This window comes from Lathamus discolor, chromosome 5 (genome assembly GCF_037157495.1).
Source record: "Lathamus discolor isolate bLatDis1 chromosome 5, bLatDis1.hap1, whole genome shotgun sequence".
NCBI lineage: Eukaryota > Metazoa > Chordata > Aves > Psittaciformes > Psittacidae > Lathamus > Lathamus discolor.
Window position 1 is genome coordinate 122,879,175 of NC_088888.1, and position 26,750 is coordinate 122,905,924.

The following is a 26,750-nucleotide window of genomic DNA, read 5'->3' on the forward strand; positions in this document are numbered from 1 at the left end:
GGCCTGACATTGGGGTACAAATCTGCAAGTAAACTGCATGCTGCAGACACAGCATAAATGTAATTAGTTCTTTTGTTTAAGAATAAACTGACTATAACTGCTTCTTGGGCATGTGGTTCCTTCAAGACAAAAAGGCAAATAACTCAGTTACATTTAGAAAAATGGCTTTAATGAACAGGAAAATGGCATTTAATCTTTTGGTGCATCCTGCATTTTATGAGTAAATTCCATGGGAAACTGTGTAAATGGAACATAATTATTTTTAAAATAGAATCTTTTGTTATTAGCTACATAACTGTCATGTGTACATAAAGCACCCTGCTGTACAGACAAAAGACTGGAAAAGTTTCCTGGAGAGTTTCTGCTATTGAAAGAATAAAAATTGAAGCAGTAGGGTGAACTTCTGGTTCAAACACTGAATGTTAAACCTGGCTGAGAGAAAATCGCTTTATTCTGATAACCGGATTAGTTAGAACAAAAATAGAGAAAATTAAGAACTGAAGAGCAGAAAATTAAGGTGGAATGCAATTTAAAGAGTAAGTAGATGATGTAGGCTTTCATTTTCATCCCCCCCAGTGTCCAGCTAATTAAAATTACAATCAAAATGAAAGTCTAAACTTGTAAATATCTTTAGCTAATGATTTTGTCTTTTTAATCATCTTCACATTCAAAGACTTTATTTTATTCATTTAGAGCTTTACGATAAAATGAAATTGTTTTTCCTCTAGTAAAATCCTTTTAATTTTTGTTATCTGTTTCTTTTTATATCATATATTATGTATTTTTCTTTTTTCTTTCTAATTTCTGCACAGCATTCACTACTTTTATAGTCTGTGCTCCTCTGACGCATTTACTTAAAACTGGTATGAAGCTAAATGTAATAAAGTGCTATAAAAAACTTTTTAGCTTAGAGTAAAATCACCAGAATTGCAACTACTGGCTTTAAAACTAATCTAGACAAATCAGCTTTCTTCATAAGGTGCATGTGCAGAGACAATGAGGTTTTAAAGCCACTGAGCACATACAACTTTAAGTTTAGACAGACCAGCAATTCATCTTTGTAAGACAAAGAGTGGATTTGCCCCAGTTTATCGACTGCTACCCTTGAATAATGTCTGGTTTTGCTGTGAGTTTTGAGGCAATTCTTTTAAATGGATCAAGAGTTAAGTTAGACATTCTTAATGTACTGGGAAGCAGTGACTCACCTTTCTGACCTTAGTGTTTGAAAATTAGTGTTTGCCGTGAGTATACTCTGTACCCCCCACCAACCTGGGAATATGGAGTAATTTTATCATTTAAAGATGCATACAAATGTAGTTCTTTCTTGTTTCACCTGCTTATGTCACCATGAAGCTTATGAAAACATATTTGGATTTGCTTAAGAATGTTTATTATATAAGCTTTCTAAACTGTAGCGAGGAAACAATGAAAATGTAGAGAAAATAATGCTCAATGCTATGGCTCTGTCTAAATGATTTTCCTCACTTTGGATAATACAGGGGTTTTATTTTGTTTTGCTAGACAATATTGACTTATAAAGGCATGAAGGCTGGAACTTAGCCGGTCATAAGCATATACTTTAACACCATGCAAATGCAGCACTTATTTATTAAGCAAATGAATTTCTATTTCAGTTACTTGCATGATCTAGCTATGCTGTAAAATCTGAGGATTCTGAACTGGATACTGAAAGTTACACTGTGCATTCTGAGCTATGCTTGAGAAATGGTTTTGTATTCTTTCAGCATTTAGAAAATCACACAAGAAGGCAGTACCAACAACCAGGTAAAATGCCTTAAGTTCAAAATACTCAGGTTCAGTGGCTGGCTGGACAAAAAAATCAGTGTGAACACATCTAAAGGTGCTAACTTTAACTTCACAGAAACATTTTTCACAACTGCAATGACTGCCATAGATGCTACAAGTCCTGTGTATAACAGGAGATTACATTCACATGCAAGCACAGACCACAGGTGTTTGCAACTTTGAACAGTTTTCAACCTACCTGGGAAGATTTATACTGTCAGTCATGACTCTGGTATCTGAATTATCTCCAGATAAAACCTACTAGGAGCACACAAGGGACCCGAAAAGCTATCATGAAGTACCTGACAAATGGTTTATGGGTTATAAAAATTCTAGCTGGAACAAAACAGTACTTTCACTTGTTTGTTATCTTCACTTTGATTTTCTTAGGAATTAAGAGGAAGGAAGATGATAGCATTATACTCTACCTTGTGAGATAACAATCACTTTCATATTGGTGTACATGTCCACTGAAATAGTCTCATTTTATACTAGTAAAAGCAAAGCCAGATTTTGGTCCAGCATCTTCTGGAATCTCTAACAACATACATTCCCTGGTTCTGAAAGGCAACTTTCATCTGGCTGCTTGGAAGATCTCCAAGAGTTTGTGCTCTGCAAGGTTTGAGAGGGATTAACTTCATATTCTTGTGCATTTAGAATCAATATAACATATGGATTGGCCTCATCTTCTGGAGTTGCCACTGACCGCAAAGGGAGTATTTGTACAATTCAGACAGATGTAATTGGGCTCAAAGCCTCCGTGGTTTTTATGTGCAAAAGTTAATTTATGTGAATGTATTAATGTTAATACATCAGTCATTTCACAGGGTCATCTGCCAAAAAGAGTGCCAAGATTTTGCCTATACATACAGAGATGAACAGGAGCTTTGAGACACTCTACACCCAAGACATTTTAAAATATCCAATGCTTACTTAATCATTTTATGCTGTTGATAGATCAATCAGTGTTCTTGGTTTCAGTACCAGCATGTGTTTTCTAATATGAAAGTTCTTCAATACAGAAGAACAATTGCATTCCAAATCATCAAACCAGACACATTTGCTGCTTCAGACACTTTTGTTAACAGCTGTGCTGCTTTGTAGTGAGGTATTATAATAGAGATATCCAGAGTCTCCATCCGAGTTTGTGAATTGTTAATGACACAAAATGGTTTGAAAATAGCCAGAAGTACAGTGTAAAACAACTCTATGCAAATCACTAGAAGTATTTTGTAGCAAAAGTTCTTGGGTAAAACAAAGGAAGGGTTGCAGGAACAGGAGAGTGTGAATGGAAGAGCAAGACTGTCGCAGAACGACAGTGAGCCATTCAGTCGGAGCAACAGTACAGTAAAACCTTCTTTAGATGACAAATATGGCTTCTTGGTTTAGTCACAGAAAACTCAATTTAATCTCAATGGCTGCTAGTGTGTCTAAGCTGTCCTTTCAAACAGTGGAAAACTGAAGCTCAAGACAGAGAAACTCTTGAGGAGATTTAAATGTTACCTTCTAGGACCTCTGTTAAGTTTCACTGGCTTTCAGAATGTACTCCTTTGGTGTAGCTTTTAGGCAAAAGCAAGCAAATTTACCTTTAGTAAAAAAAGGTACAACTGCCTATTACTCAAAGTATTCTTTTGCAATATTGAATTTCATGTGCTTTTACCTTTAAGCAGTCATTAGGGCTCAAATTCTTGAACTGTGGTGTATGATGCATTTTGTAGAGGCCTGTGAAATTGTTCTGTGTTTTTAGTTCTGCTTAAAGACAACTAAAATATGTAGTAGATTTCTCCTAGCGTGGCTTTCCATTAGAAATATCTGCTTTTAACACCATATTTTGTGGTTGCTAGGTAGATGGCAAGTCACCTCTGAAGAGGTGCTGTCTGAAATAGAGATGTTCAATATTAAAAATAATCTTAACTATGAACATTTAAAAATGCTTGATCGATGGCTCTGAACTCAGTAACATTGACCTTCAGTGGCTTGAAATACTACTGTAATTTTTCGATTTGCTCTTATAAAATCCAGATTTTATAAACATATTATTATCTTCCCATTTTGATTACTTATTCCCTCGAAGGTCTACAGTGCTTTTCTCTAACATCTAAATGGAAATAGGATTAGGATGAGATTCTGTCACTCAGTGGATTTGTGGAAAAAAGGCGGGATATGCACAGAAAAGGTCGTTTCTTGGGGGTGAGATGAATAAAATGACACTGAGTTATGAAGGAGGACAGCAATAACAATATTAGCAATTTTGCATGGTTTTAAATTGATTGCTTTGTTGGAGATACTAATGTTGGGGAATAACACGCTTATTTTCTTGCCTTACATAATATCCTTAAGTAAACTTAAAAATCAAGCTCTTAAGAAAGATAATTATTTCAATAATGGGGGGGTAGGTAACTGAGTGGGTTCATGTGAATTGTTTTCTGTGACTGTACTTGCTGTCTGACTGCTCCTGAGAAAATTTTACTATGAGAAAATTTTACTATCAAATCTATCATACTATCATTACTTAGCTGGTTGAATGTGATACAGATAATTAATAAGAAACTCCATTATGATATTTCTGGCAAACAATGATTGCAATTAAGTTGGCCTGTGACTGAAAGGACTCCTTTCCCTTAAAAATGTATCTGTCAGACCTCCTTGCTTTTACTTTGTTATTGTCATGTTTTAAAGATGCTGAAGTCTGTGTGCCACATCAAAGTAACATGTTTCAGTTAAATCAGTTTTTATACAAAGTTTAAAAGTGTGCAGTATATATGGTGTAACATAGTGACTAATGTTCTCTGGGCCTCAGTACTAAAATATTTTATGGTTCTGATATTGCAGTATTTTTATTCAGATAAATTACTCCATAAGGGTACTTGGCTAAAGTGATTTCACATTTATTTTTTAAAGTCAGAGAGTAAGAGAAACATGGCTAAAAGAAGAAGAAAAACTGTCTTGAGTTTTGCATTTGATGCAATTAAGAAACAATCTCTGTACTTGGTAAAGTACAGAGATATTTCACAATTCAGTAAGGTAATTTTGAATGTAATGCATATTGAGAGAAAACAGCTCAATAAATGTTTTGAGCAAAATGAAATTAATAGATACAAAGGACACAGTTTACTATGAAGCACTGGATGAACTGCTCAAGATGAGTCCTGCTGGGTACTGAAATGCACACCAACAGCTTTAGGGGAGCAAGCCACGGCCCTATGAGTTAAATATAGTGGTATTTAAGCCCCTTTTGTGCACCTATTTAGAAAATGTTTCTTGAGCTGGTAACTGAGTCTTACATTGTCCCGAGTTCTCTGGAGGACAAAAATGTGACGAGAGCAACATTCTTGCAAAGACGTCAACTGCTAGAACGTGTCTTTCTCAGCTACACTGAAAATTTAAGTCTGAAAATCATCAGTGATACCTGCAAGGTGTGGGGAAAAAAACAAAAAACAAAACAAAAAAAAAAAAAAAAACAAACAAAAGAAGACAAAAAAAAAAAAAAAAAAAAAAAAAACACAACCCAAACAACCCCTGTTAGCCAGCACTGAGGATGTATTGGGAATTTTAGCATGTATTCCTGCAAATCTTCCTATGACAAATTGGCAAATCTTGGGACTCATTCACCTTCCTATTGACTCTTGTTAGTGCATTGTATGCCAGATGCTTGGGCAAACCACTGGCAGGATGAACTTTGGCGGTACACAAAACAAGCAGAGAACACAAGAGACTAACACCTAGGTCAAATGAGCAAAGCTTCACGTTCATTCCCTCATATAGCAGCTGTATTTCTAATAGTCAATATAAAATTGCAAAGGGTTTGAGCCCTTTTGACTCCTATTTCCACACAATCTCCATGTACAGGTGTCACAAGCTAACGGAATAAGATGTAGCTGCAGGTTGAAACATTTCATTGGGGTTTTTTGCTTCCCTATCAAGTCATCTGTTGACCCACAGGTACTGAGCTGCTGCCAGCAGAAACAGTAGTTCTCCAACTGCCTTAAACTTTCAGCCCCTTCCCATTCGCTGGCCTGGAACAACCGAGCTCCTGCTAATACTGCTTTGTCTGTATTTTCCTGGGCTTTTTGCACTTAGTTCCACAATAAGAAGCACTGGTTTAAAGATCTGAACAACTCAACAGGTGCTGGGACGAACAACCTCCTCTATTCCAAGCGATAAATAACTGTAAAAGTTGTCAAGATTTAGTCACTTCAGTCGTTCACACCAGAACCAACAGTGGAGGCCTTATCAGATGACCTGCAAGTATATGACCTTCTACAACCTTCAGCAATACACTGCATGCGAATCAGACTGCATTTGTGCCCAAGGGAAGCAGCCTCAGGGTTTCTCTGAGGCTACTCCTCCAAAGCTGATGCAACACCCCAAGTAGGTGACTTTGGTAAATCACCTATCACTTTGTAAACCTTTTTTCTTTCTTAAACATGTTTATTTAGGCAGAAGCTGCATCTTACTGTGCTTTATGTGATGCTTAGCCACAAAGTTATGCAAAGTCTTAAGTCCGCGTGAAACACATATAATAAACCCCATTGTTTTGTTCAAGTCTCCTCAGGCTTTCCCAAACACAGTGACTGTCATGGCAGCCCATCCAGAAAAAGAGAGGAAGTTTTTTCTTCCAACACTTTAGTGAGGGGGCAGAAGAGCTCTTATCACTCTACATGTGTTGCAGCAGAAAACACTGTATGATTCACGGACTGGTTTGGGTTGGAAGGGACCTTAAAGCTCCTCCAGCTCCAACCCCTGCCAAGGGCAGGGACCCCTTCCACTGGAGCAGCTTGCTCCAAGCCCCTGTGTCCAACCTGGCCTTGAGCACTGCCAGGGATGGGGCAGCCACAGCTTCTCTGGGCACCCTGCGCCTCAGCACCCTCACAGGGATGAAACCTGATATTCCTAGAACGCGGATCCCTAGCAAAGCAATGCACTGACCAAGCCAGAAGTACCCCCTTGCCTTGGCTGCGTGTAAAGGGCCCCGCTGGTCGGTGTCCTCGTTACTCCATGGCGCCCATTTCACCGCCTCAGGTAACGGCCGGCACGCGCCCGCCCTAACGGCCGCGCCGCGCGACTCGCCCCGCCCCTCCCCTCCCCTCCCCTCAGGCGCGCGCGCCGGCAGGGGCGGGGCCTCAGCCAGAAGCGCGTCGGATTCGAACGGCGGTGCCGAGCGGTAATGGCGGGCTCGGCCGCTCTGCTCCGGCAGTGCCCGCTGCTGCTGCCGCAGAACCGCGAGCGGACCGTCTATGAGGGCTTCGTCACGGCGCAGGTACCGGCGGCGGCGCTGCTCCCCTTCCTGCGCCACCGGGGCTGTGTGAGGGAGAACGCGCCTCCCGCCTCGTCCCGGGCTGGCAGCTTCCCGGCCGCGCTCGCAGCCGCCGGGGTTGTGAGGCAGGAAGCGCCTCGCGGGGCCCGTGCTGTGTGGTGGCGGTGCTGGCCGAGCCGGCCATGCCGCGGTCCTGCGGGTTGTCACTGTCTGTGCCCACCGACTGCTGCTCCTGTGGCAGCGCGGGCTGGCCGATGGCCTCTGCGCCGGGTTCCTTGTGCTGGCCTATGTGGCTTTGGGGCAGGTTCAGTGTGCCTGCGCTCTAGGCCTAGGGTAAAGCTTGGAGCAAGTGAGTAACTGTGTGTATTTTCCTTCACTTCCTGCGTTTCTGAGGTTTAAGCTTAAGTAGCGGCATCATCTCACTGATAGTTAGTGTGGGGAGGGCAGCACCTGGAACACGTTGAGAGTGGATGCTCTAAAGCCATCTTTGCCATCAGAGGCACTATGAAGTGATGCTGCAGGCGTGGCTTGTTAACATATCACACATGCATGTGCAGACAGACCACAGAAACAGCTCTTTGCAGGTGTATTTCTGTTTAGAAATAGCACGGGATTTTCCTCCTGTAAAGTCAAAAGACGTGGTCTGTGTCAAACTTGCGTTTCCAAAAGTGTAGTTTTTGCAGTCAAAATACAGGAAGGTTTCCTATTTAACCTGCTCTGGGTGGCCTGCCTTGGCAGGTGGGTTGGACCAGGTGATCTCCAGAGGTCCCTTCCAACCCTAATGATTCTGTGACTCTCGCATCCAGCTTTCACAAGACATTTGGAAGTGTGTGTTTATGTTTGTATGACTCCAACAGATGTGATTTCTGAACTGCTCTGTGTGCTAGAATGCATCCTGGGGTTAATGGGAAGTTTGAGATGCGAGTGTGAGCATCTGTTTTTAGATGTGATTTTTTTATTAGGGCTGAGGCCATAGCATAGCCAAGTCTGAGGTTATGCACTTAAGTGTGCAGTAAACATCAGCTTTGGAGGAGATTGGAAGCAATTGATGTGCCAATGGGCTATATTCAGTTCAGAAACAGATATCTTAAAGTTCTTTCCAACCCTAACTATAGTATGATTCTATGATCTTGGTTTTGCTTGTGAGCATCTCAGGAACACTGAGGTTGAAAGGAACCTCTGGAGGTCCTCTAGCTGGAGCAGGTTGCTCAAGATAGTGTCCAGCTGTGTTTTGAATGTCTCCAAGCATGGATACTGCTAATGTCTTAGACAGCCTGTTCCAGTGTTTGAACACTCTCACTGTTACTGAGTTTTTTTAGTTGCATTTAGGTGAAATTTCTTGTATTTCAACCTGTATCCATTGCCTCTCACCTTGCCAGTGTGTGTCACTTGGAGTGTGCACTTTCTTTAGTCATAGAATCTTGTTTTGGAATGATTAGGGTTGGAAGGGACCTTAAAGATCATCCAGCTTCCAGGGACAGCTTCCAGTAGACCAGGTTGCTCAAAGCCCCATCCCCAGCAGGTATTTGTGCACACTGGTAAGTTATCCTCTGAGCCTTCTTTTCTCCAGGCTAAGCAGTCTCTCCCCATATGACACATGCTTCAAGTTCTTAATCACCTTCGCAGCTCTTTGCAGGTTTAACTCCAGCATGTCCATGCCTCTCCTGTACTGGGGACCCAGCACCTCAGGTGTGCCTCACCTATGCTAACCAGGGGTGAAGGATCACCTAACTAGACCTGTTGGAAATGCTCTGCCTAATCCAGCACATGGGGCTGTTGGCTGTCTTGGCTGCAAGCATGCTGTTGGCTCAGGCTCACTTCAGGTCCATGAGGTCCACCTGGTCCTTTTCTGCAGTGATGTTCTCTAGCTGATCAGCCACCAGCATGTGCTGGTGTATGGTGTGAATTCTCTCCTGGTGCAGGACTTTCCATTTTCTTAAGTTCATGAGGCTCCTGTCAGCCCATTTCCTCATCCTGCTGCGGTTATTCGGACTGGTAGCACAGTCACATAGTCTACCAACCATTCCCCAGTGTCCTATCCTCTGCCAACTTGTTGAGTGAAAGCCACTAATGAAGGGCAGTGTTGGCCCCAGGACTGACCCCTGGTGTGTACCATTAGTCAGGGACTTCCCACTGGACTTTGTCCTGCTGATCACAACACTTTGAGCCCAGCTCTTTGGCAAGTTTTCAGCCCACCTCACTGTCAGCTTATCTAGTTCATCTTTCTTCAGTTTGTCTGTGACATTGTGGGAGACAGAAATAAAAGCCTTTCTGAAATTGAGATAAAGCATCCACTCAGTCAGTCATCTAATCACAGGAGGAAATCTAGGTTTGTTCTTCACTTCTTGCTGAAGAAATCTCAGAATTTGTGGGTATAATTCAGGGTATGCTGAGCTGGAAGGGAATCTGGAATAAAAGGTTTGAGAGGAGTTAACTGCCCTCCTTGCATCAAGGAGGAGTTAAACCTGCTAGCAAACCTTCCTTATTTCAGTTTTATTTTGATCATCCCATAAGAAAGTAGGAGTATCAGAAATAGGGACAATTACTGAAAATACAAGTGGGTGAATTGCATTAACAAGAAAAAAAAATTGGTTTTGTTTCCAGTTTCTAAAAACTTGCAGGATTGTGTTGTGGATAAGTGCCCAAGTTCCTTTCAGTGAAGTACTTTTATGGTAAAAGTCTGCTTTGACTTTTACTTGAGTTGAAGACAGACTTTCATGTGCTTCAGCATAACTTGGACTAAATTATATTGCTTAGTTTTGCCCAGGTTTAGATAATGTTTATTTTTCTCCTGAAAGGTGTTATTTTTGCTTTATGAAAGGTGATGCACTGAAAAGTTTTTACTAGATACTCGGAGTTAGAGGTCAAGACTGCTTCAACTTCAAAATTAAAATCAGTTTTATTTTTACCTGTCACTCATGCTAGTATTTTTTTTCCTGAATAATATTCCTGAAAGTCACATAAGATGAACTTGCTTTCTTAGTAGCTGATCTTACGGGGAATATTTACTACAAGTGTCTACTTTTTTTATAGTTTTCCTGACCTTCCTATTAACTAAATGATTATTTTCAAGGGTAGAGACTTCCACATCAGGATACTGTTACCAATGGATTTTCAACTGAAAAATGCAAGGTAAGATAGTTTTATGAAAGCAGTTTGTAAATCTATATAACAAAAGTTTATTCTGATAAAAGCGCTGATGAATATGCATATGAATTACTATTTTTTCCTATATCAATGTTGGTAATTAATTCTCACTGATTTCAAGTTAACCTTGCAACAAAATTGTTCAGTGTTAGTAAAATCTTGAAAATAAACATTACTTATATCAAAATATTTTCTTTAATTAACTTTAAAACCTGTTAATTAACTTTGAAACCTGTTGCAATTAATTGGCTGTATTTATATAGAAAGGGAGGAAAAATGTTCATTTAAGTCAGATTATTTGTATGTCACTGTTTGGAAAACAGAAAATTCAGTGTAAAGTTGTAAATTTAAGCAATTATGGACTTGATGAACTTTTATTTAAAAGCTCTGTTCTTATCACTGTGTATATCACAGTAATACGTGGAGATGTGTGTGTGTTGTATGCACACTTCAACAGTCCATAGTTCTTCCTGGGCAAGCCTGCTCTGAATGTGAACAGATGTGGTATTCGAGAGCTTTATTACATTCTAGGTCAGATACTTAAAACCACATTATAGGTAACTTTGACATTTTCAGGTTGTAATTTTTATATATAGGTATATTTTATGAAGTCATACTAGCTTGCAAGAATTATGTTGTTGTTTTCTGCAAAGAACAGGCTTTTGTAGGTAAATGCTTAATTTTTAATGGGCTTTGGGATAGTGACATTTGAAAGTTTTAAATAACTTTGAATGTGAAACTCAAAGAAATTCTGAAGTATTATTTACTTCCTTTGGTATATTATATTGCTGTGTAGCAGACTTTCTGATCTCTTATAAAAATCATTTATTGTGAATTTAAAACTTACACAACATACTGTTTGTCTAGGCTTGAGTGTAGCTGGCACCTAAAGAAGATACTGAATCAATATCAGCAAATTTTAAAGCAGGTATAGAACTTTTCTAACCATTTTTGTTAAGTGCATGCTTGAAAAGCTTATATTCACACACCTATTCTAAAACTGCTAAAGAACTCTCCTTTCATTGTACAGCCAAGATTTATTCCTGTGTACTTAAGGATTTGCAGGTCAGCCTAAGGACAGATGAACAGAATTTTGTAAATACTTAGCTTTATTCAAGCTTTTTTTTTTTTTTTTGAAGATTGAGATAGAATGTTTTAAAAATAAATGGACGCTGACATTTGCCTGGAATTTGTCTTTAATCTCTCAAACAGATTTTGGTTTTCATTTTTGTATCTATTTTTCTCTTTTTCTTTTTTTTTTTTTGCAAAGTGTTCACAGTGCAAAAAGAATTCACATTGATTATTGCTGGGTATAGCACAAATCGTGTTGTAGTCAGAGTCTAAATTAAACCCCTATATCTAGAAACTTTCTAAGAAGGCATCTTTGCCAGGTGTGCTAGTTGAGACTCTCTATCTCATGGACTGTGCACCCCTTTGTAGAACAGGGGTTACGAGTTGGGAGTAACCAAAGATACAGAGCTGAGGAAAGGGAAGTGTAAATAGGCACAGCATCTGAAGATAAACAGGGATTCTCAATCATGTACAGCATCTAAAAGCAAATGGGTCTGGAGACTAAAGAAAATGTAACCAACTGTGAAATATTTGAGTAATTTTAAAGCTTCTGTTCTCATTGGTGAAGACTGAAGTCTTCATAAATGTCTTTATAAATATATAGAGTCTTTATAAGCTCTACAGATGTGTCATGTGACAAAGGTGATGGTTCATTTTCACCCGCAGTGATTTTCACTTTTTCAGGAAAGTTTCCTGTACTCTGGGACATTTGTTTTGTAATTGAAATATTTAAGCATGTGATATAAAGTTGGGGCTTTTTATAACAGTCAGTTTGACAATGCTAAAAAAAGAATTAGACTGAAATTGTTTACCACTGAAAGATATGAGTTGAAGAACTCATGCTGTGTTCCCTCCAGAGGCTGCACAGCTGTCCAGATCTCAGCAGCTTTATGGTGGAACTGAAAACTATTTTGGTAAGTGACAGAACATATGTGGGAGATGGGATGTTCTCAAAGCTCTGGTTTTCACTTTCAGTTTTTTACAGCTTACTGTTTGATAGATGGATTTTTGTGTTGGGTTTTATTTTTAAGAAAAGGTCATTTTGTATGTATGATGTTCATGTAATATCTGTGTAAATATCCATTAGAATTTTAAGTGACTCTCTGGAAATTTGAGAGTCATGGGAAAATTAGAATCGCAGCAGGGGATTTCAGTATACAGCCATCCTTTTTGCAAAGACTTTCTTGGAATTCCTGTTGTTGTCCAGATGGCAAAAAAAGCTTGTAATCATGCAAATGATTATACAGTCATTGGATTGCTGAAGGTGCTTTCACCTGGGCAACAACTTGACCAATAGATGCAGAAAGCTTTTTTATTGTTATTTTTATAGTTCAGAGACTTATTATTTATTATTACTTTTTTCTAATGTGGGATTGAAGAGTAGCAAAGTCTATGGACCATTTCTTGTCCGTTAGTGAAATATTACTCGCTGAGCATTCTTGGCAAAGATTACTTGCATACAACTTAGCTTAGATGTGAAACACAGTAAGCTTCAAAACAACAGCAAAATACCCTCCTGGTATTAAAACTACTGCTCTACACTGGGAATGCCTTTTCTCAGTATTGGTTCAATCCCTGCCAAGCAGGATTACACTAAACCAGGCAAAGGTGCTTGGAATAGGACTGAGTAAGAATGTCTACATGTGGCTATTTCAGAATATTTCGTAATAGTTAGCCCCTAATCTCTGCCTGGATACACAAGCACTCAGATGATGAGAAGGCAGAGAACGTATAATTAATACTAAATAATAAAGTAGTGATCCTCACTGCAGAGAGTAAAAACAACAGACACCTCAGGAGAACTGGGCAGAAATGGCTGTTATACTGATTTTATGATTCATTTTATTTATTCTTTTATTTAAGTTTCCTTTATTTTCAATTATTAATAATTTTATTATCTTTTTCATTAATTTATGTATTTGTCCTGTAAGCGTGATTTCAACTGAAATAAACCTTTAAAGACCAAGTAGCACAATAGAAATGTGGAACATCTGGTTTAGTTTTTCCTCTATAACGTGGCTTTACATCTTTGATAAAAATCTCTTCTTGAGGCGTTACGACATACTTGATGAGTGTCTGTACCAAAACTTACTCTCTGGGTTCCTATGATGTTAAAACTGAGAAACTGATCTTTTGATTTATATTTTTTATTGCTATATAAAGTTGTATATAGCTACTTAAAAATAATATGAGGGATTTCATACATGTATCATCTTTTGTGGCTGCGGGGCCCAGGAGACAGCTGTGGGCTTAATAGAACCTTTTGAAATGTTCTTTCAGTCGAGATGCTTGACTTCAAATTTATTAGCTGAAAAAGAGGCACATTTGATATTTGCATCTGAAGACCAAGTTGTCAACATCTGTGGGGTTGTTTTTTTCAATTGCAGATGTTTTCATTACCAGTATCTGAAGTAATTTACCAAACAGCTTCTTTGTCTGCTTTAGCTGGAGGCTATAACAAAACAAATGCAGTGTACAGTTAATTTTACATAAGCTTAATATTTTTGAATGGATTGCAAAAATCACATGGCTAAATAGATGCAAAAATATTGAAATCTCTCTTAATGATGTTTTAAATGTTTTTTAAACAGGAAATTGCTTTAAAGAATACACAAGACCTGCATATACCGCGGCCGCCAGAATACTACTCCTGTCTTGTCAGAGATTTAGAAATACTGGGTTGGAATAAGTATGTTCATTTTATTTCTTAACAGACATCTTTAGAATATCTGTTCTTCTTTTGTATGTGTGAGTTGAACACATCACTGTGCTTGTTCTCTTAATTTATCCTGTTCAGAAACTGGCTTTGCTTTCAAATCTCTGCTGCTTTGTTTGTACTTGAAAAAAAAAACCCAAACAAACCTGTATCAACTGAAGGTGTATTTTCAAGTCTCAAATAACTAAGCTGAAAGGTGAGATGCTACTACCAAGAAATCAATTCTTCTTTGACCTATAAACTATTGGCATAGTAACTGTATTTAATACAGCAGTTGTAGCTCTCCTTTTTCTTCATTCTCTTTCCTACTTTGTACAGCTTTTCTTTTTTGACTGTTCCCATATGCTATGGTTCATCTTCATGTACTTTTATGCTTTTATGAAAACAGTTCATGCATTTTTTAGAACTAGAATAATTGTTCTTAAAGAAACAGTTCTGTCTTGCTCTCCATAGCACAAGGATCTCCTTATACAAAGGAATAAGGTAGTTAATCCATAAAAAGGTAAATCCAGGGGAAAAAAACTAAAAAAGTGGGTGAGGGAAGAATTTGGAAAGCTGTAAATCCAGCACTTTGAGGCACTTTGCTGTAAAGCCAGCAATTTGTGACACCTGCAGAGAGAAACTCATATATATATATATTGCTACCCAGATGCATTCAAATGGAGATAAGGGCTATTGAAAAGCATTCCTTAGTCTCCAAAAACTGCAAGTAGACCATGTTAGGGGGGAAAAGTGGGAAAATGTTGGTTACTTCACAAAGAGGGTATAAACTGTGTCACCAGAGGCTGGAGGCTTGGTGCACCTAAGAATGTTTCATGTGTGTGCTGTGCTATAAACTGAGTATCTGTGGAAGAAGAGACAGTTCAGTTCATCTTCTGGGAGAAGGAGAGCTGGAAGTGAGTCTTGTCACCCCAACTAAAACCAAAACCAAAGCCTTCAGAAATCCCATGCCAGCAAAACAAACACAGTATATACTTAAAGACCATAAATATACTTTAAAAATATAAATATATGAAATGTAGTATATTTCTAATTTTCTATATAAATATAGCTAAACATACTAAAAATACACTTTGAAAATACATTTGAATAGCTTCTTCTGAGTCACTGCATATACAAAACATTCAGTGGTTTATTATTAAAAGGGATATCAGTGTTTTACCAGAGTATGCTTCTAGGGCAGAATTTGACCTGGTTTCCAGCAAAGATGGTCTTTGTGTAGACACACAAAATTATGCTGTGCTTTATCAAGTTGAGTCATGTAGTTCAATAAAGATACACCTTGATAAGGTACCTTTTCAGGTTTTTTTGGTTGGGAAGTTAATTGTTAACCAAAGGGCTGGGCTGTATGTAGGGGATCATACCTGGTTTACTATGAGTTGGAAGGAAAAGAACTTAGAGGGCAATTCAAAGTACATTGATAAGTTACACCTCTAATTTTAGAGTGCTTTAAACAATATAATGAGCTGCTAAGAAGGCCTCATAACCAAGACTGATTTTGAGTTTCAGGTGATGTGTATTTGCATGTTAGTTAAAGCCATGCTGGTGTGGTCTTCCAGCACAAAACTAAGCCTGCATTTAGTACTGGCAGTAAGGCTCAATCCATGCTCACACCTTGAGAAGCCTCCAGCTTTATTTATCAGGATTTTTCTTAGAAAAGAACTGGCTTGTTGTGAACCCTAGATTTACCATTTCCTAGCAAGTTTTGGGTCATGCTGGAAGCTGACTGCATCCAAATCCAACTGAAAAGCAAAAGGATCTTTTGTTTGAAGGTGAATCAAAGCAATAAACTGTGGTTCCTTTACCTCTGCAGCAAGTTAAGAAGCTCTCAGGTATGGCACAAAGTTAGTGTGTTCTAATGGCTTTTCTCTGAGGAATATGTGAAGTTTCTCAGAAACAAATTGAAGGCATTATCTGCAATGATCTTGCACCTCTTCCCTCCTAAGCCACTGAAAGTACAAACATTAATGAGGATTGCAAATGGGCAGGCTGCTGTGATCAGATATAATCACTTTCTCTGTATCATAGAGAACTTGATTCTTTGACCTAAGTTAGGTGTGGGAGAGGGTGAATATGTTTTCATATTCAACTACTTGTACACAACAGTCATAGTTCAGCAGGTTATAAAATTGTACCAGATTTCCAACACTAAGTGCTGTCCTACAAGCTGAGGAGTTCAAAGGATACTTCCTTCATTTTAAGAACATGGAAAAATACCAGCACAAACCTAATCAGCTGAGGTGGGAGAGAATACACATGTAGTAGTACTAAGCTATAGGAAAGGCTCTTCTAATACTATCTCATAACCTCGCTGGTTGATTCAATGACAGTATCTTGGGAAGGTACATTATGGACTTTCAAAGATTTGTAGGACTCCTATCATCCTCACGTGGATTCATAAAGGTTGCTAATACCTCTTAAGGCCATGGTGTGAGTCATGATCTCTCAAGTCTCAATGTGGTTTTGCTTGATACTTGCCAAGGTTGCTCATGTAAGTATCTTCTTTTCTTTCCTTCCCCATTTCCAAGGGAATCCTGCATTGTCATCTGCTCTCAATCATTCATGTGTTACGCTGAATTACAGTGCTTCAGAGATTTAACTGGGGCTTTCTATCTTTATGGTCATTCCATTTTTTTGTGTGATAAAATGATGGAGCCTACAGAGGAATGAAGGTTTCTATAACTGAAATACCACCTATGTAAACGATTCCTTATTTGATTAGGCAATCATATGAAGTAGCTCATCTGACTTTTACAGCACTGTCCAACTTCCTTCCGTCTAATGGAACTGCCCCTTTTATCCCTTTTTATCTGAAGAATAATAGTGGTGTCATATAGAACAGGTAGCCACAAAGCTACTGAGTTCATTTTTTCTATCCTAAATGGAAAATTGAATCCTCCCTCATATCCCAGAGTCAGTTTACTGTTGTTACATTTTGTTGGGAGGAAGGAAGGAAAGCTGACTGTGAATTTTCATTCTGAGCATTCTTTAACCCTGTATGCCCCTTGTCACAGTGTTTTTATTCATAGAATCATAGAACAGTTAGGGTTGGAAAGGACCTAAATATCATCCAGTTTCAACCCCCCTGTCATGGGCAGGGACACCTCGCACTAAACCATGTCACCCAAGGCTCTGTCCAGCCTGGCCTTGAACACTGCCGGGGATGGAGCATTCACAACTTCCCTGGGCAACCCATTCCGGTGCCTCACCACCCTTACAGTAAATAACTTCCTCCTTACATCCAAACTTCCCCTGTTTAAGTTTTAACCCGTTACCCCTTGTCCTATCACTACAGTCCCTAATGAAGAGCCCCTCCCCAGCATCCTTATAGGCCCCTTAGTATTCCTATTTGTGATGAAGTTTGAAAGGGGACATCTTAGTAGAAAACTCTAAGTAGATAGTTTGTGATGAATAATACTTACAAGGTCTTGTCTTGTTTGGCTTGTCTGGTTATCTCCTACTAACAATTAGTTGCTGATGTCAAATAAAAGTCAGAAGATTTGCAGATTTGTTTAGATTGTAGTGGTGCTTAACAGCTGTGACGATCTACATATTTTCCACATATTTCCGAGTTCAGTGAAAATCATATTTGAAACTGGTTTGAAAAGATACATTACATATGAATTCTGAAACTAAAAATATGTTAAAAATCAAGTAATGGACCGAGCTTGAAAAATCACTTTATGATGTATCCCTCTACAGATAACAGAGAGCCATTATCGGTGCTTTCTGCGCCTTTTCCAAATGCTTACCTTTCTTCTTCTTAAACTTTGTCTAATTTACACTGTCAGTAAAACTGAATGTGAAGATTCTTTACAAATATGGTTGAACATAATCATGTTGTCACTGTATTTTTATTATAAGGGTGTGCATATATTTATATTTAAAATCTGTAATTAGGTGCACACATGCATGTGTGTTTCTTTTAGAGACTGTTAGGTTGTGAAAGTAATTGTAAAAGTACTAAACCCTTTAGGATTTCAGAAATAAACTTAAAGTTATGTATGTCCATCACTATTTAAGAAATACACATAATATTTTAATCTTGTTTCCTCCCGCCCAATATAGAGTAAGGAAATGCAAACATTATTTTTAAACTAAAATAATCCACACCCTTCTAGCATCTCCAGAGAGAGGTGGTCCAAACATTATGATTGTTGGAACAGATCATTTTAAATCCTAAACACCTTGACAGCATCCCTTTATTTCTTCCATTCTCTTTTGCAATTTAACCTTATAGTGCCCTGATGCAGGTGCCGGTTATACTTTGGTTTGGATACTGCTATGTGTTTTATCACAGTAACCATTCTGCGCCTTAGCTGCTGGTTTAGAATTTCCCCACTCTAGGCCACAGGAGATGGAGAAGTGAGATATAGGTTTCTTATCTTTGTAAAACTTTGTGATGTAATTTTAAGGTGAAGTTGGAACAAAGCAGGAGCAACGATTTTCTTCCAATTGGAGACAGAATGCTCTAATTCTTTCTGAATAAATCGAGTTTAATTGACTACAGTTAAATTACACTTTTATAAAGACTTGTATTTCTTTCAACTGTTGTGGAGAAAAGGTGTGTCAAAGTACTACCAGGACTATTTAATATTGCATTAATTAGCATTAAACATGAAATAATAGATCTCTTTCCCTACTCACTACAATCACTGCTGTTTCCATCTGTATTTTTAAGTCCACTCATATTTGAAGCTGTATCTTTTATGTAGATAATTTTCTTTTCGCTTCCTTCCTATGTGCACACCCTTTGCTGTATGTCTGTTGCTTCTGGTACAGGCTTCTGTAACTCCACTGCCGTTTTCATTTGAAAGAGAGCTGTTTTTCCCAGCACGCTGGCTCGAGTGACTGGACTAGTATGTAATGATTTGAAAAAATAAATGTTACTTAGGCCGGCAAGCAGATGCTTTCTTTGAACTCTGCTAAGGCCTTTCCATCAGTCAGAGGTGATAAGTTGTACAATAATCTTGGGCTGCTTTTTATCTTTCAACAAGAACGACATAGTAAAAAATGCCAGAATATCCACGTGCCCAGTTCACTGGGGAATGTATGGAGAAGTTTGAACCTTTTTGGCAATTGTTGAAGCTGTTCAGATGAGCCCATTTCTAGAGAACAATGTGTTTTACAACACATCACGTATTCATCTTCGTTGTTGTGGGAAGCACAAATCGGTGACATCTTAAGCAAAGAGTCTGTGGTTATGTCAGAAGTTTTAAAACTTATGTTTCATATGTACTTGCTACTTGGTTAGGTTCGTGTATACTGTATAAAACTCGCACGAAACAGAGGCAAATCATCATAAATAACTCATTTTGTACCTGTTTGGGTATTATTTTCTGCAGCAAATCAATTCTAGAATATGAGCTAATATCCACTGAGTTTTCCACAATAATGGTATTGATAATAAAAGAGAACTTCATTGAAGAGAAAAGCAAATCAAGGGCATAAAAGTCTCATACAGTAAAGAAACTGCAGAAATGGATCAAAGATTTGACAGGAAGTTTAATGTGTACATAAGTAGAGGCTGACAGGAACATGCTGTGTGTGTCAAAGGTTCCGGTGATGGAAAACTGAAACACAGTGCTCACTGACCACAGCATGAGCCTTGACACACATTGTAAATAACCCAAAGATATATGACTGCATTAAGCAGTTGACTGGTGTATTAACAGCAGTAAATCTAGAACAGCAGAAATGGTTGGCATACAGGGCTTCCTCTGATTAATATTTGTAACAGACTAATAAGAGTAATGCAGACATTTCAAACTGGACTTCACAATGCTGTTAGAGTTTTCTTTTCTCTTTCAGAGTTGCATACATAGATACTGGCCTCACTACAATCAAACTGAAAGCTGAAGACTCTTGTGGTCGACAGCATCTCGTCACTCTAAAGTTCAACGCAAAGGTGAGTTTATGGGGGAGAAAATATCTTAAGGCTTCCTTGTAATAAATGGATGTTTCTTAATTCGAAAGGGTTTTACAGAGTTGGTTTGTTAGTGTATCTGTTCTGCAAGATAATTGGGGAAGGGGGGGGCGAGTGTTAACAGAAAATAGAGTTTTCAGATTTTGTATTTAAAATTAATATTGCATTATGGTTATATGTAAACCTTTTCATATGAAACTGTGCATCACACTTTATGCATCAAAGCACTTTATGATATTGCGGTTATTTTACTGGGTAACAGACAAAGCCTCCTGGGAGGCTTGGGTTCATTATCACTCCATCCAGAGGCCATACATAGAACAATAAAGAGAGGACGGTGGGGTGCTTGTTTAGGAAGTCTTACTGTTAGAGCTATAGATGTAAAGATGTATGAAAAACTGACCACAGAAGTGAACTTCTTACGTTAAAAAAAGTTACTTCTTTTTAGTCTAAACAGTTGTCTGATTGTGATAGCTTGCAAAGCAAATCCATGGCATTTAGTTCTTCCTGGTACTTAAAACTGAACTCAAATTGCAATGTCTCTTCATAGAATTTCTCATTTCAAGAGAACTCATTTCAAGAATTTCTCATTTCAAGATCTCTTTATCCAGGACCTATGAATATCCAGGGATGGTGACAATTGGGTGGTAATAGCTGTTGTCTTCAGAAAATCAGTCTAGGGGACAAAAATGGATCCAAAAATGTCTAAATATTGTTGTTTGGACTATCCTTGAACTACTGTCTGAGCTAATAATCTTGAAGGCATGAGGAGTGGACTGAAGGTTAAATTTCACCTCTACAGACGTCCCATATTCCTTTAAATACTTGGAGTTTTGAGTTTATCATAAAACAAGCTAACTTTGAGGGGAAAAGCCCTTGGAAAAAGGGCTGGTTAGGAGTTAAGGTTGCTAAAGTGGATATTAAAAAGAGTATAACTGTCCTGCATGCACAGACTAATGGATGCACAATTAATTTTCTATTGAATACATTGATGGAAAAGATATTTCGGGAAGTAAAATTATGGCTTATTTAGCATGCGAGGAGAGTGATGGGACTGTGTTGTCGTGATTTTAAATGGAGCTGCTATCCCAGACTTAGTATGACACAAGCAATTCAGTACAGCCTGTTGTGCCTAAGTTTTGTCTTCATTTTTGTGGTGATGCAAGAAAAGTATTTCAACTATTTGGAAGTATAAAACTGTAGGAAAAATACACTGCAAAAGCCATTTGTACCAAGTAGCAGCTGTAGTCAAACACACTTAAGCATTGGCTGGTTCAGTTTAGCCATAATTTATCACAGAGAATAGAGAACAGAGATTATAATTTTCTGGGTTTGTGAAAACTTGTGTGCTTTCCTTATAGTAAAGAAATATCTGAGTTTGAGACTCCTAACAGCAGAAGAAAACACCTTCTAAGGATATAGTGTAATAAAGAGACCAGATTATCCAATGTGTCTGTTGTAACAAGTAATCATCAATCTTTTTTCTTTTGTTTTGGTTTTTTTTCCAAGCAGTTGTTATGATGAAGGATCAATTGCTTGTCCTTTTTAAACCATGCCTGGCATTTAAACTTGTCACAAGAGAAAATTCCTGTGGAAAATGTGGTTTGGGTGACATGGGGATTTGATTTTCTTTCATATACATATCTAAAACATTTGAGAAGACTTCACTGAAGTGGGGTTTTTTTGAAGGGATTTCTTTTGAGAACCTTCTTTAGTAAAACTACACCCCAAAATGTGTCTTTTTTTGTAATGCTGTTTCTTGGGTTAAGGTTAGTATGTGAGCTAAACCTTTCCTCCCCAGCATATATGGCTGGCTCCTGCTTGTATTCTGGCAGATGGGTTTGTTCAGCCTTGTCCTCATGGATGCCATGCAGATAAATGAGTTTCTAAGCCTTTCACAATGTTTTTGGGAAGAAACTCTTCAATTCAGTCATTTAGGAAATTCTTTTTCTTGAGCTTATGATGTGTATTGAGATAATCCTCATAATATTCCTTTGCCATCATTCTTAGCAGATTGGGTGTGTTTTGAGGACTTTTCCTGCGTGCATTTGGCAAATACATCCACCTGCTATCCATGTCTGAAGGTGCTTTGTATTAGGAACTATCCTTTCAAAACACTTGCTCTATGTCAACTGCTTGTGAAGTGTCTAAGAAACTTGGGGTTATAATTTAAACCTGGAAGACCCAAGAATGGTCATAGCTAGGTATGTTAGCCAAATCATCTCCTTCCCAATTTTGCCTTGTATAAATGATTAAGGTTAAGTCTTGTAAGAGGCTATATTGTTTAATGCTCAGACTACATTTTGTGAACTAGTTTTCTGACTTATTTGGTCCAGAAATCTTTATCTATTCTCAACTTACATACATTACTAGAGGTGATTTCTGAAAACAAAGCTTGCAACTTCAAAAGTGTAAACCCAAAAGCATTGGCCTTTATTTAGGATCATAGAATCATTTCTCAGATTTCCTTTCAGATCCCAAGGATTCAAATAGACCACTGCAAGAATGTGTAGTACTCAGGATGGTCTGATAGTTGTCTGAATGATTTGGGTTATGGAAATCCTTTTTCTAGATAAAGTTAGCTGCATGCTCAAAAGTACAATATAAACATTTGGTCTAAAAAGTGCTTAAGTTCTAAAGAGCAGGGTGATTGCCAACATATACATTTGAAAGTTACTGTAGGAAATAGGATGTCCCTGATATGTTCTGGTACAGTATTTTAAAACACTATAATCTCCTGGGGAATCACTCACCTTACTTACATAGGATTTCATACTGGAAGGATGAAAACTGGCATGTACGTATGTACAGAATCGTTGCATAGTTCTTGGCACTTACCTAGTGCACAGCACAATATTGTGCTCTTGAAGAAAATGTGACTAAAAATGCAGGGAAAAAAGACTGTAGGATTTTTGTTTTGGGTTGTTTTTAAAGTGAATACAAAGTTAGTAGAAGCTGTTTGCAAGCACTTGTTCAAAGGCACCCTACAAAAGACTGCATAAAATGAGTTCACCAGGAAAGTAACCACATAATTGTCTTGTGCTGCTGGGATTTAAATGAGGTAGCCCTAAACCTAATCCTATGGAAATATTCTTTGTTCTAGGCATACTTTTATACATTGAAAACAAGTGTGTTTCTATGCAAGCTTTGAAGTATTTAATGCAAAATAATGCCTACAATACAAATCCAGTAACACTACAGTGCTTACAGTAACACTGCAATAGGAGAAACAGCTTTTGTGGCTGTACATCTGCAAGCTGTAACTGCCTTCCCTCCAAATCACTTGTTTCACTTCTCTTGCTCTGTCACTGTTAACTTGTCTGCCACGGATATGATAAAAGGGAAAGGCACGGGACATTCAGGTTTTAGGATGTGTCTTCAGAGAGGAGATTGCTAATGCAAACCACAAAGGAAGGCACATTACAAAGCAACTTAAACATCTGTGAAATCCATAAATTCACTGGGTTGTTATTAAAATCAAAGCAATGAAGGATGGATGCTCTCGAGAAGTTTGTCTGTTTTTTGCTCTGTGCCATAGAGAACAATTTGAAACTAATTCCTGTAGAATTACATCATTCTACATTACTGTAGAATTACACTTCACATAAAATAAAGACATTTGAAAACCTATGAGCAATTGATTGCCATGTGCCTGATAGATAAGAAAAATATCTGTGTCTACACATTTACTTTGGATGGAGAATGATTGTGGGAAGCAGCACAGCTGAACTTCTTTGCCTTAACTCCTTAATTCTGACAGGAAGCTGTGACTTCTCATGCCTCCCCAGATAAGATTCTCTGTAACATTTTCTTGTACTAACACAATATAAACCCCAATACAATTTTTATAAACCTGCTGTGTAAATCATTGGTAGAATTTGGATTTGGATATAAGATACAGATTGGATATAAGGAGGAAGTCCTTTACTGTGAGGGTGCTGAGGCACTGGAATGGGTTGCCCAGGGAGGCTGTGAGTGCTCCATCCCTGGTGGTGTTCAAGGCCAGGTTGGATGAAGCCTTGGGTGGGATGGTTTAGTGTGAGGTGTCCCTGCCCATGGCAGGGGGGTTGGAAGCGAATCATCTTGAGGTCCTTTCCAACCCAAACCATTCTGTGATTCTGTTTTATGATTCTAATTTGAATGGTTGCACAGGACTAAAGGAGGCAACTTCTCAGGTGAATAAAATTTGGGTAGATGCTCTTAGCAAGGACAGTATTTGTAATAAGAGATTTCATGCCTTTGCTACGTTATTTGTCAGAAAATACCAGTTTCCCGCACAGATTTCATACTGGTTGCTGACCAGCAATAGATTTACTGATGTAGTCAATGGTTAAACTGGAGTACCTCCTCTATGAAGATAGGCTGAGAAAGTTGGGGCTGTTCAGCCTGGAGAAGCTGTGTGGAGACCTCAGAGCAGCCTCCCAGTATGTGAAGGGTGGTGGGGAGGGACTCATCCTAGTGATAGGACATGGGGTGATGGGTTCAAACTGAAACAGGGGAAGTTTAGATTGGATATACAGAGCACTGGAACAGGCTGCCCAGGGGGGTTGTGGAGTCTCCTACACTGGAGATATTCAAGGCCCGCCTGGACAAGTTCCTGTGTGATGTCCTGTAGGTTACCCTGCTCTTGCAGGGGGGTTGGACTAGATGATCTTTTTAGGTCCCTTCCAACCCTTGGGATTCTGTGATTCTGTGATAAGGAAGAAGTTCTTCACTGTGAGGGTGGTGAGGCACTGGAATGGGTTGCTCAGGGAAGCTGTGAATGCTCCATCCCTGGCAGTGTTCAAGGCCAGGTTGGACAGAGCCTTGGGTGGGATGGTTTAGTGTGAGGTATCCCTGCCCATGGCAGGGGGTTGGAACTGAGTGATCTTGAGGTCCTTTCCAACCCAAGCCATTCTATGTTTCTATGCTTCTATGATTTACTGGTATAACGAATGGTTATTTTTGGAGTTAGCAAACCTTTTATAGCTTTGGGTTTTTTAATACAGCTATTTTTAATTTATAAATTTTATATAATAAATTTTATTATAAATAAAAATAATATTTATTTTTATTTTATTTTTATCAGCTTCCTCACTGATGCCTTTTAATTTGGGGGGGGGGGCAGGCAGCGTGTTCTTTAATTTGTGGTATATGTCCATTCATCTCTTTCTAAATAGTTATTAATAGTTAAGGTGGTTTGGTTTTTATTTGTTAACTTTCCAGGACAGGTAAATGAGGAGAAATTTTGAATATCTGATGGTTTTGTCTCAAGCTCTGTTTTAATGTCTCTGTGAACACTGAACGCAGCAAACTGCGATTCTCCTGCCCTTACTGCAAACTGATGTATAGAAACTGTTCACACGTAGATTTCTTCTTTACATTACAATGAACATTCTTAACTGTTCCTGAAAATGCTTGCCATATCGTTTCCTCTGAAAGCCAGGTTCTCAAGGTGCTTGAAGTGCTCATATTTTGTTAGCACAATTGGCATCAGTGTATTGGGCTGATTCTAAATGTTCTTTCCCTCCCTCAGTATCCAACAGAGCCACCGGATTGCCTCGTGGATTTTCCAGTTCCATTCGCTATTTCTTGGATGCCCCAGGTAAGCTGCTGTACTACCCATCTCTTTTTAATAACTGAGATAGCTACACAATATGGTGGTGGTAATGAGAAGCTGGACTTTATTATGAAACTCCAGCTTTTTTCCACCCTTTTCCATTTCCCTTTTTTACATGCTTATGTGAATGTAATATTACTGAACCCCTTATTCCTTATGAGAGTGGTCTAAATATTTTCCTTGCCATATAGATACATCTTGCATGCTGTATGCTTTACACTTATACTGGTTAGAGTTTTCTTAAGCTATTCATATGGCTCAAATCTCTTTAGGAATGAAATTGGGGAAATGTAGGCATGAGAAACAATCGTCTGATAGAAAAGAAACACCCTCTAAAGTTGAGAGACATTAAAAAAGAAGGCAGTCCCACAATTTATCCTATATAGTATTCATAATCCTATAAAACTTTGCCAGTTAAAATCAAAAGAACAACAGGAAAGTACTTTTATAGTTTAACAGATACTGTTAATATAAAGAACCAAGGGCCACTGTCTTAGTCTCTCGCATTATTTCATGTATCTTTTTCCCTTAATAGAGCATGTGTACTTGATTAAATGGATTTAAATGTGACCACTTAGATGTAAGTTAATTTGAATTATCTCTAGAAAATAGTTGATGTTTAATTTCATTTCATTCAGGAAAATAGATTTTACCTAAATGATTGTGTTTCATAACTCTGACTCTCGCGAGGATTCCTACCCATCCATAAAGCCTGTCTTGATGGCACTAAATCTACATAGATTTAGTAGGGAACATGGGAAAAGGTTGCAGCAGGAGGATTTTAGGACGGGCATATAATTGACTGCAACGCTTAAGGTTCTGCGCCTCACCTCACACCCTCTGAGAGCTTTAACTGCAAGAGTGGCCATTGCAAATGAAATATATATATATATAACCTCTCTCTATATATAAATAGATGTATAATTAGTTTCACATATAATAGTAGGGTTTGATTCTCTGGCACAGTTTGGAACAATATGAACAGATACTGTTTGTCCCTTAAATTATACTGGATTCCATATACCGGAAGCAGGATTTCAGGTACTGTTCCTAACCTCAAACTCCATCCATACTTTTAATAATATTTGATTCATTTTACAGCCTTGCAACTTCTGTTGCCTCAAATTAACAACGTTTCAAATACCCTTGACAGCCCTTTCTGCTGTGTTTAGTGTTAGTACGTTGAAAGCTACTCACTGCCCTTATGTTTTAATGAAGTGTTCTTGAA

The 26,750-nt window shown here is 38.3% G+C and overlaps 1 protein-coding gene across 4 annotated transcripts in view; it reads left to right on the forward strand.

Annotated features, from left to right (window-relative positions):
• The first annotated feature begins 6,921 nt into the window (after positions 1-6,921).
• Positions 6,922-26,750, forward strand: part of FANCL (FA complementation group L) — a 31,934-nt gene continuing 12,105 nt past the window's right edge. Inside the window, exons 1-7 of one of the 4 annotated variants that reach the window (XM_065682457.1) lie at positions 6,922-7,066; positions 10,137-10,195; positions 11,078-11,138; positions 12,139-12,195; positions 13,873-13,970; positions 19,809-19,905; positions 25,439-25,507. In XM_065682457.1, the coding sequence (XP_065538529.1) occupies positions 6,974-7,066; positions 10,137-10,195; positions 11,078-11,138; positions 12,139-12,195; positions 13,873-13,970; positions 19,809-19,905; positions 25,439-25,507 (534 nt within the window). In that variant the 5' untranslated portion in view covers positions 6,922-6,973. Of the gene's footprint in view, positions 7,067-7,391; positions 7,413-10,136; positions 10,196-11,077; positions 11,139-12,138; positions 12,196-13,872; positions 13,971-19,808; positions 19,906-25,438; positions 25,508-26,750 lie in introns of those variants that run through there. The other 3 variants (XM_065682458.1, XM_065682461.1, XM_065682459.1) reach the window with 3 other exon arrangements.